At 53.5% G+C, this 10,907-nt stretch overlaps 1 protein-coding gene across 2 annotated transcripts; it reads right to left on the reverse strand.

Moving 5' to 3' along the window:
* Positions 1-448: 448 nt before the first annotated feature.
* On the reverse strand, positions 449-9,085 carry ARID3C (AT-rich interaction domain 3C). Of its 2 annotated transcripts, XM_049773694.1 has the most exons (7): positions 8,759-9,085; positions 6,690-6,762; positions 3,009-3,192; positions 2,606-2,895; positions 1,708-1,878; positions 1,399-1,488; positions 449-964 (listed from the first exon to the last, which is right to left on the reverse strand). In XM_049773694.1, the coding sequence occupies exons 1-7, from the start codon at positions 9,083-9,085 to the stop codon at positions 864-866; spliced, it is 1,236 nt and encodes a 411-aa protein (XP_049629651.1). In that variant the 3' UTR covers positions 449-863. The 2 variants fall into 2 exon arrangements, with proteins under 2 accessions (XP_049629651.1, XP_049629657.1); XM_049773700.1 differs by lacking the exon at positions 1,708-1,878.
* Positions 9,086-10,907: the final 1,822 nt, after the last annotated feature.

Here is a 10,907-nt window from a genome sequence, read left to right on the forward strand (position 1 = left end):
CGGGGACCATATGAGACGCCGGGGATCTAACTGAGGTCCATCCTGGATTGGCCATGTGGAAGGCAATCGCCCTACCACTGTGCTATGGCTCCAGCCCCCATCTTTGCCCCCCCCCTTTTTTCTAATAGCAAGATTCTAAAGATGTTTCAGCACTCCATTTCCAAGAATGCACATATAAATAGATCCATTATTCTAGGAATGATCCGTTTTCTTAAATTGTTGGTGGATCTATAAAAATCCTAATCTTGTGGAATCATCTATGATTCATGAGATTATTTTGCCAAGCTAAATGGCATAATTGGCATCTAAATGTACATGGTCCAATTAATAAGCTGAATCTCTTCTCTGAAACTTTTGGTCTTCTGTCTTGCCTGGCCCAGTGATGTCTGTGTGTATCACATAAATCCTCCCCAACTCTTGACTCAAGCAAGAAGGAGATGAGGCACTGGAGAGGGAAGGACTGCAACTTTATTGTTCATATATGACCTGAGGGGCATCTCATTCACAGTAACCTAGCCCAACCTTTCAGCTGGCTCCTAAGAGAAGCAGGTCTGAATCAAAGAGGTAGAATCCTAAAGATGACATTGCATAGAGGGGCACATGAACTGATGGCAACTACTGAGTGCAGAGCTTTTTGGTAGATGTAACTGAAGTCAGCCAGGGAGGAGGTGTCCTCCCTTTACAATGAGGTAGATGTGACATTAAAATTCTTTGGCTTCAAGTGCACATGGCATGGGAAAACTGGGGAAAAGTGACCTCCCAGGGCCTGAGTTCTAGAGTAGGCACCATGGAAGAATCAAGGTGTGGGAGCTGTTGCCTCCTCACTTGAGAAGGAGATTGGGACTTGATTCCACATGGATCTCTCAGAGTGAGTTGCTGGAAGGAGGCCCAGTAGGGGGTGGTGGTGCAGGGTTGGTTGTGCCTTGGGAATCTGGCACAGGCTGGCGTCGGGCAAAAAGTACACCTAACAAGAAAGTGGGGGAGATGGTGAAGAGAGGGCAAACATATAAGTAAGAGAAGGTGAGCCATGGAAACAAAAGAAACAAAAGTCAGTGCCTGGTTTCCATATGACACCACATACGCATATCACATAATGATCACAAACCAATAAGGGCAAGTTCTTATTCCTTGAACAGGTAATTAAAAATTATTTCCATTTATATATAGGGCCATAATAAGGCAGATATGTCATGGTATGCATGCTAGAGAAGCCATGCCTTGGACTTCATGCCATATAAATCCCTTTTATCCATACCCATGTATGCAGCCCAAGGTACCCATGCAGGTTTAGATATTTCTGAATCTCATGCTAGTAGAGCAAATCTAAAATCTAAATTACATGCCAGTGTAAATACTCTTGGACCTCATGCCAGTGTAGACAACCTGAAGAATCCATACCAGTGTAGACCACCCCGTTGATCTCTAGGGCCATGTTGATACTGCTGATACCACTGCCTGCCAGACTGAGAGGCCCATCCAGCCGCTCTTCTGTCCAAGAGGGACAGGGGCATCAAGTTTTAGGAAATCAGTCTTCAGAATTTAAAGCATTCCCTACAACCTTTGACTGTCCCCACTTTTCACCTCAGTCACACACCTGTAATCATACTACTATCTTCCCAGGACTCTGCCCTTTCTCCATCACTTAATAGGTCTGTTCTCCCTCCATGCATAGGCCCAGGGTCCCCTCAGAAATGAATCCCTCCTCACCCCTCAAGGGAATCTTGCCACGGGGAAGGAAACCATGACGAGGTGGGTCCATGGGCCCCATCAGCACAGCCCTCTTCTCTGGGGGTTCCTCTGGTGCCAACTTCTCTCGTGCAGGTCCCAAGGCCAGGCCAACAGGCAATGACAGTCGAGGGGTTGGAATTCCACTTTCCTCTGAAAGAACAGATGGTTCAGCTCCTCTGGTCCAACCAACTGCCTCTGCAATTGGTTTTTCCCCAAGGATTGGGACCAAGGAAGGTAACACCTCCCAACTTCAATATCCCCTTCCACCCAGATTCTCAGCTTAGACATGAGATCGGAAAGCCTTTTGGGCCAGTAACATGGCTCTAGGTAGGTCCAAGACAATTTGGGGACTTCCTCTTGGCAGTTAAAAATTTCAGGTCACGGGTGGCACAAACCACATGTAAACAGAAGCTCCGGTGGACAAGAGTATTTATCACTCTGGATAAATAACTTATACTTGATGCCTACGAAGCAGTCACTGGTAACCCAGAGCTCCAAGACTTTTACAGCAGATTGAAATCACAAAACCCCCTAAACTTTAAAGCACAGAGAATTTCAGAGCCATGACACTCTTCACACTCACACTCGATACCTCTCAGACTCTGAACATTCTGCTGTTTGGCTTTCTCTCAGTGCCTGTCCCTGACACTCTCCCGGGTCTTAGAGATTCCTAAAATTTCTTGGCCTCACACTTTTTTTTTGGGGGGGGGGGTCACACTCGGCTGTGCTCAGGAGGTTACTACTGGCTCTGCGCTCAGAAATCACGCCTGGCGGTGCTCAGGTGACCCCAATTAGGGGTTGTCGGGGATAGATCCCGGGTCCTCACGTGCGAGGCAATCGCCCTACCCGCTGTGCCATCTCTCCAGCCCCCTCACACCTTTCTTAATCGGGCTCGGGCTCAGTTGCGCACAGGCGTGCACTGGCAGGCCGGAGGCGGAGCCGTGGGCCGGGCGTGGGCCGGGCGCGGGTGCGGCAGGGGCGGGTCCCGGGCCGGGGCCGGAGCCCGGCGCTCCTCGAAGGGGCGGCCCGACCAGAGCGAAGAGCGGCGCGGCCGTGTAAGCCTGGCGGCGTCCCTCGCGCCGGTTGCTGTCGATCGCGGCCTGGAGCTCCCCCGGGGAGCTGAGCGCCCGAGTCTCGCATTCGTACGGGTACAGATACTTCATGTACCTGGAGACAGACGCGGGAGTGCGACGGGAGGCTGGGCCCCGCACGCACCAAGCTTTGCCTCCGTGGACCCCTTCTTGGCCCGCACCACCCCTCCACCCCACATCCCGTCTCACTGTGTGCGTAGCGTGAAGGCGGCCGAGGTGATGGTGGTGGGCAGGCTGAGACCACGCGTGACCTCCCGCCACACCTTGCGGTTGATGACTTCCACCAAGCCGCCCTTGGCTGTCACCAGGCGAAAGAGGGCGTACAGGTCCAGCACCTGCTTCGCCATGATGGGCACACGGTTCACTGGAGTACCTGGGCCCGGGTGAGGTAGATAGTTAGGGTTATAAAGTTCTTAGGGGTCCGGCATGAGGCCCAGTGGTAGGGCACAGGCCTTAGAAGTCGAAGAGCCGGGCCCGGAGAGATAGCACAGCGGCGTTTGCCTCGCAAGCAGCCGATCCAGGACCAAAGGGTGTTGGTTCGAATCCCGGTGTCCCATATGGTCCCCCGTGCCTGCCAGGAGCTACTTCTGAGCAGACAGCCAGGAGTAACCCCTGAGCACCACCGGGTGTGGCCCAAAAACCAAAAAAAAAAAGAAGTCGAAGAGCCACCACTAGCACTGGGATAAGGTAAGACCCTGTGGGCATCTTGGGGACTTAAAGGAATTGGTTGCTGGAGGTAGATTGGTACTGGGCGGAAAACCCAGTAAGAAAAACACTCTAGGAGTTGGGATTACAGGCAGAGCCTACCAGAAGGACCAGAGGCTATATATGAGGTTAGCAGATTTATATATTTTGTGTTATTTATTTATTTATTTATTTATTTATTTATTTATTTATTTTTGGTCACACCCGGCAGCGCTCAGGGGTTGCTCCTGGCTCTACGCTCAGAAATCGCTCCTGGTAGGCTCAGGGAACCATATGAGATGCCGGGAATCAAACCACCGCCCTTTCGCATACGAGGCAAATGCCTTACCTCCATGCTATCTCTCTGCCCCCCTCCCCGTTTTTGGGGGGTGGAGGTTAGCAGATTTAGCAGTAAAGGGACTGATGGTAAATATTTTAGGCTTTCCAGGCCAAATGTTCTCTCTCAGTACTGCTACATTGCTGAAACCAATTACAGAGGGTATTTATTTATTGCAGAGCCAGAAATCCAACCCAAAACCTTCATAAAAGTGAGACAAGTGGCTGAGGCAACACACTCTCCTCTAAAGGAGGTACTTAAAGGAATGGGTCTGTTATATTCCAATAAGACTTTACTGGGGGCCCGGAGAGATAGCACAGCGGCGATTGCCTTGCAAGCAGCCGATCCAGGACCAAAGGTGGTTGGTTCGAATCCTGGTATCCCATATGGTCCCCCTCAGGAGCTATTTCTGAGCAGACAGCCAGGAGTAACCCCTGAGCAATGCTGGGTGTGACCCAAAACCCAAAAACCAAAAAAAAAAAAAAAAAAAGACTTTACTGGGCCAGATAGATAGTAAAGGGTAGGGCACTTGCTTTGCACAGGGCCAAACTAGATTCAAACCCTGGTACCTCATATGGTCCAGTGACCCTGCCAGAAGTAATCCCTGAGCATGGAGCTAGGAGTAAGCCTTGAGCAGTGCTGAATGTGGCCCTCAAGTAAACAAACAAAAACAGTAAATTTTTGGTTTTTGGGTCACACCCGGCAGCGCTCAGGGGTTACTCCTGGCTCCACGCTCAGAAATCACTCCTGGCAGGCTTGGGGGACTATATGGGATGTGGGATTTGAGCCACCGTCCTTCTGCATGAAAGGCAAACGCCTTACCTCCATGCTATCTCTCCGGCCCCCAGGAGCGATTTCTTAGCAGAGAGCCAGGAGTAACCCCTGAGTGCTGCGGTGTGCCCCTCCCAAATGTGAAAACCAGGGGACCAGAGAGAATAGCACAGCGGTAGGGCATTTGTCGTGCAAGCAGCCAGCAGCCGATCTAGAATGGACAGTGGTGGTTCGAATCTTGGCATCCCATAAGGTCCCCTGTGCCTTCTAGGAGTAATTTCTTCTTCTTCTTTTTTTTTTTTTTTTTTTTTTTGGTTATTTTTTTGGGCCACACCCAGTGGTGCTCAGGGGTTTCTCCTGGCTGTCTGCTCAGAAATAGCTCCTGGCAGACACGGGGGACCATATGGGACACGGGGATTGAACCAACCACCTTTGGTCCTGGATCGGCTGCTTGCAAGGCAAATGCCGCTGTGCTCTCTCTCCGGGCCCTCAGGAGTAATTTCTGAGCACAGAGTCAGGAGTAATCATGAGTGCCGCCAGGTATGACCCCAAAAAACAAAAACAAAAACAAAAAAGTGAAAATAGGGCCAGAGATAGCACTGCATGCAACCAATGTCTTGCATGCAACCAATTCAGAATGGACGAAATCCTGGCATCCCATGTGGTCCCCGAGCCTGCCAGGAGCAATTTCTGAGCGCAAAGCCGGGAGTAACCCTGAGCGCCGCCACCAGGTGTGGCCCCCCCCCCCCCGCCAAAAAAAAAAGTGAAAACTATTCTTAACTGGCAGGACTAGATTTGTCCTACTACCTTCGGTTTGCTATCGAACAGATGATAGCAAGGACTTTCTGACCTGCGAAGAGCTGAGCTCCCCTAAACAGCGACTCCTGGGTGGCTGCTAGAAGCCTGAGGCCCTAGAAGGGTGAATGGGAAAGGCAGCCCCCTCCTCGGCTCACCGATTCTGCTGCCCGCGCCACCCCCGCTGGCCAGGCCTGACAAAGGGGCCTGTCTGCGCTGAGCGATGGGCCCCAGTTAATTCCTTACCGATCCCGTCCCCTTCCGCAGCCGCATTTGGACCCGAACAATTAGCTGCGGCCTGATTAATGGGGGGAAATTATCGGCCCCGCAGGACCCTCTTCCCCCCACAGAGGGGTGGGGGAGGCAGGGACCAGAGGGAGGCAAGGCTCCTGGTTTAAGGTGGGGGTGGAGGGAGTGAATGCTGGGAACCACTCAGACCACTCTACCTCATCCTCTTGGAGTAGACTTGAGGAAGGAGCAAGGAGGAGATATGGGATGGGAATGAATGGGGTCCTCTAGGGAGCAGAGGACCTGGGGGCCCACTGGTACCCGTCAGAAAAGGAGCTGAAAGGGATGCCAGACCTGGGGTGAGGCCAGAGAGACTTTGGCCTGCAGCTGCACTAAGAAGGGAGGGGCGGCAGTGCAGCCAGTTAATTAGCAGCTTATCTGGCTGAGCTCGGAGTGAGTTAATTAGCTTTGTAGAGAGAGATAATGAGTGAGTCTTCCGACCCATGAATCTGGGGAGAAGCCGAAGTGATGGACTGCAGTCCACCCTGATTTCCCTCCTGGACCATGGCATTCTCTTCCAGCTGATTCCAGAAAAGGAATTCCTCCTATATGATACCAACAGTGTCCCCAGCCCACACCCCACAGAAGTCCTATCTTCAGTGTGATCTCCACCTTTCCTGCTGGAGTTTCCTCTGCCAGCAGCAAGGGGAAACTGAGGAAAGGCAAGCCTGGAGAATGGGCCAAGGAAAGAGGAGCAAAGTATTCCCTTGTTCTAATCCTAGGAACTCCCCACCCCAGGCCAACCCCCAAACACTTCCCCCTCCCACTGTCCCAATTGATCCTACACTCATTAACCTGCCAGTGGGCTGGCCACTAATTAATCCCCCAGTGAAGGAGGTGGGGCAGGTTCAAAGGTTAAAGATGCTATTGGGGGCCCAAGTGCTGCTGAGATCTCCCACCCTAGAGGAGGATGCCCTTGTGTCTCCCCTCAAATCTTGAAGCCTATACCCCTCCAGGTGATTCCAGGGACCCATGTCCAACATCACCTTACTTACCCCTTTTTTGCATGAAGCTAAACAGGTCATCCAGAAATTCCTTCCTCTTGGGGTCTGCATCAAGCTCGTAGAGCTGAGGGAGGACTGAAGTCATTTTCTAGCTCTGCTTGCCCTGCCCACCCCAGACCCCTACTCAGGTCATCTCCCTAGTGAGGGTCCCCTAATGTAAGCATTGGTCGTTCATTGGTAGAATTCTTGCCTGCCTAGTGAGGGTCCCCATCTGGAGGACTGAGTGGACTCTGAAATGTGAACTCCCTGGCATTAGGGTCTCTCTCCCTGCACACAGGTAGGGGCATATTTTTCTAATTTACACCAAGACCACCTACTGTCCAGTGGTACCCTGGGAGAGAGGGTGCTGTGGGGACTTAGACTTCCATCCAATGGGGCACTGTACCCTGGAAAGGAAGTGACCTGGTCAAGTTCCACACTGAGGAAAAACATAGATCCAAAGGCAACTGTTTGTTCTCCTTCAGTCCTCCAAGGTTTTCTTTTTCTTTCCTTTTTTTTTTTTTTTTGTTTTGGGGCCACACCTGGTGGCGCTCAGGGGTTACTCTTGGCTCTGCGCTCAAAAATTGCTCCTGGAAGGCTCAGGGGACCATCTGTGATGCCAGGGATCGAACCAGGGTCTGTCCCAGGTTGGCAGCCTGCAGTGCAAACACCCTACCGCTATGCTATTGCTTCGACCCCCCACCCAAGGTTTTCTTGCTATTCACATCCCTGTGTTTCAAGGCTCGGGGGTTGGAGAGTGAGGGGCCAGAGTCTAAATCCTTAAGCTAGATGCTCAGAAACACTTGCAATCCTGGAGCCCACTAGTTCCTCTTCTGGTCTGATGTTCCAGGGACAATGATCTGTCCACTACAGAAGCACCTAGATCTACAGTCCCCCATTCCCAGGCACCAGAACCCCACTTCCATCCAGTATTAGCTCTCAAATACCACCCAGGAAGAACAACCCCTAGACTAATAGCCGACATATCCAACCAAAGTAACTCCTATAGGTAATCTTCCATCCTGGAGTATAAAACCTTAAAGAAAAGAGATGGGCCAAAGAAAAAGGAGCAAAGTATTCCCTTGAGCTAAACTTACACTTCTGAATCCTGAACCTTGGACAGAGTGACATATCATTCTGTCTGTATGTCCACTTATCTCTCTTTCCAAGTGCTAACCCCCAGAATATGCCCAGGAGAAACAGTTGCTAGAACCACACCTCCAGAAAATCTGAGCCCAAGTAACATTTGTCATTTGACATTAGTGCCACAGAGTTCTGGCACCCAGACAATACTCCTGTAAGGTATCCCAGACAGACCAACACCCTTGCAGGGATCCTGCAGAATCCCTTTGGGGACAGGCCCAAGTGACCTCTAGAAAAATCTCCAAATGGGTTCTGTTGACTTGGAGAAGCTTCATTAAGGCTCTGTAGAATAAAAGGGCCCTTTAGTCACACTGCAGCTAGAGTGGCACAGACTGGGAACCATAACAGTAGAGACCCAGCCAGGGAGAGGATTGTGAGGAGGGTCTGTAACAGGGAAGGGGCTATCAGACTGCCACAGGAGTGTCAAGCTCTATTCCATTTCCCAAACCAGAAGTGAGCTTCCAGGACATTATAGCACCCTATTCTCCACAGGCACTGAAGTCTGACCTTGTTACTTGATGCTTCCAGGGTAGATATATTAGAATGGTTCTGCTCCGGGAATCCCCAACTTCCAAATCCTTCTCCCTTAGAGTAATTTTTGAGGTTCTTATATCTATCCTCCCAATGGCCCTAACAGACTCCCTAACAGGGCCCCTCTCCCAAGACTCCTGCCCCCTTAAGTTCTGAATACAACACTCCACATTCTCTATATCTCTGGGTGTCTCATTTTCCTGTCACTCTCACCCCCACTGCCTCCTGCGTCTGTTTCTTGATCTCTTTGTGTCTCTGTGTCTGTCTCTGTTTTTCTCTGGATCTATGCCTCTACCTTAGTCTTTGCACCCTGCAGAGGGCAGTGGGGGTGGGGGACTCAGAATCACTCCTCTGGCTCTACTGCTCAGAGACTTACGTGAGAGGCCTGACATGGAGGGGGGCCCTACCTGCTTGAACTGCTCCTCATAGGTCCATTCATGAGGCTGAGGTCCAAGGGGTTGGCTGGAAGGGGAGCTCGGGCCTTGGGGCCCTGCATGGCTTTCCTGCGCTGCATCCTCCTCTGTCCCACCTTCCTCCTCTTCTTCCTCATCCTCTTGAGCATCCTCTTCTTCCTCAGTCCCCACCTCCCCAAAAGCCCCCTCAGGGACCGGCAGGCTTCGGGGCCCTGGTAGGGGAGGCTGGGGAGGCTGAGGTAGATGCAGCAGGCGCGGAGGGTCTGGTGGTGCCACCCCCTGGGCCAGCCTGGCAGCCTGCTGCCTCTGCAGCGCCTCCATTACAGCTTCCAGGCGCAGGCCACCCACTGGGGGTGCCCCAGGCACCAGGCGGGGCCCCGAGGGAAGGGCTGCCTGTGAGGGAGGGAAAAATGGGTGCCGGGCTCTGCTGTCTCCATGAGCGCCAGTGCAAGGGTTGGCGGTCATGGATTCAGGGGAGTGCAAGGGGTAAGAGATTGGGGGAAGAAAGACAGGGCCCCTAGAGATAGACAGAGACAGGGGTTAAAGAAAAGAGGGGGGAAGGCTGAGAGACAGAGATCCCACCCAAAAGGATAGAAAAGGCAAGAGAGATTGAGCAGATCTTGGGGTGGGTGGGTGGGTGGATGGACTGAGATACCCGAGCTGAGAGATGGGACATGGAGAGACACCGAAGGACCGGGGAGATGCGGAGACAGAGATGGAGTCAGAAGAGAGGGACAGGAGGGACAGAGACTGAAAGGGACCGAGACTGGAACGAAGTGGAAAGAGCAGAATGGAGAGAGAGAGAGAGAGAGAGAGAGAGAGAGAGAGAGAGAGAGAGAGAGAGAGAGAGAGAGAGAGAGAGAGAGAGAGAGAGAGAGAGAGAGAGAGAGAGAGAGAGAGAGAGAGAGAGAGAGATGGGAGGATGGAGAGAGTGGAAGACAGGGACAGGGAAGGCGAAAGGGAAATGTCAGAGGGACCTGAGTGACAACAGCCAGGGGCAGTGAGTGAGGAGACCGGGGCTGTGGCGGGGAAACTGACGCAGCAGGGGACGGAAAGGTCAGAAAGAGACGGACGAGGCAGGGCACAGAGGTGGACAGATCCAGACAGGAGGAAACGGACCGAAAGACCCCGCAAGAGGCCAAGGATGAGAGCCGAGAAGGCGCGGGAAGAGCGGCAGGCGGGCAGTGGGCAGTGTCCAAGAGGGCAGGACCCGGTCGGCCGAGAGCTCCGGATACCCGAGGTCGCACTCACCAGCCTGGCCCGGCCCGCGGTCCCCGGCGTCTCCACGGCTCTCCCCGGGCTGCGCCCGCCTCCCGGGCGACCCCTGCTTGGGCTGCTTCCCGGTGCGCGGGGCCCCGCGGTGCGCTCCAGCCGCCGCCGTGCGCTCCGGCCGCTCTGGCTGTGCGCTCCCTCGCTGCTCTGCTGCCCGCGGCCGCGGGGGCGTGCTCCGAGCCGTGCCGGGGGCGGGGAGCGGGGCTCGGCTGCTCCCAGCCCCCCAACAGGTGTCTCCCACCCTCCAAACACCGCTATCTCGGGGCCGCTGGAGCGCTGCGGAGAAACGGGCGCGAGAGAGGAGTTGCACGCTCGGTCGCGGGACTTTGGAAGTCCTCGGTGGTCGGACTCGGGAGCGGCGCCCACACTCGCAGGTCCAGCCCCGAGCTCGGACACCTTGTCCTCGGTGCCTCGCACCCACACCCAGACACCCAAACACAAAGCGGTCCTTGCGCACAGCTGCCCTGTGTTCAGTCTTCGGTCATGGGCCACTCTAGAGCTCAGCTATGAGAGATGGTGGGGTTCAGGGATGAATGTGGAGGGGCCCGACCAGAACAGATCCCGGTCTTGCCGCAGTCCCCAAGGCCCTGCATGTCACTCGTGGTGTGCAAAGGAGCTCATGGCTTAGTCGTCTCGGGCTTGGAAACTGGTGGAGAGCAAACTAGCCACCATGTTGAATAGACACCCCAACCACTCAATGCCACATCTCGGGGAAGAACAGCCACTGCCAGCAGCCACATGCTGCTGGAAGCTTATTCTCCTGTCGCGACCAAGCCTTCAGGGACTGCACCTGACCAGGTTCTCTACCCGACAGGCATTGATTCAACCTCACTGCACCTTTGTCCATATCCTTGTCCATTCCTTGGGGGTC

The sequence above is a fragment of the Suncus etruscus genome, chromosome 1, assembly GCF_024139225.1.
Source record: "Suncus etruscus isolate mSunEtr1 chromosome 1, mSunEtr1.pri.cur, whole genome shotgun sequence".
In the NCBI taxonomy this organism is placed as follows: Eukaryota; Metazoa; Chordata; class Mammalia; order Eulipotyphla; family Soricidae; genus Suncus; species Suncus etruscus.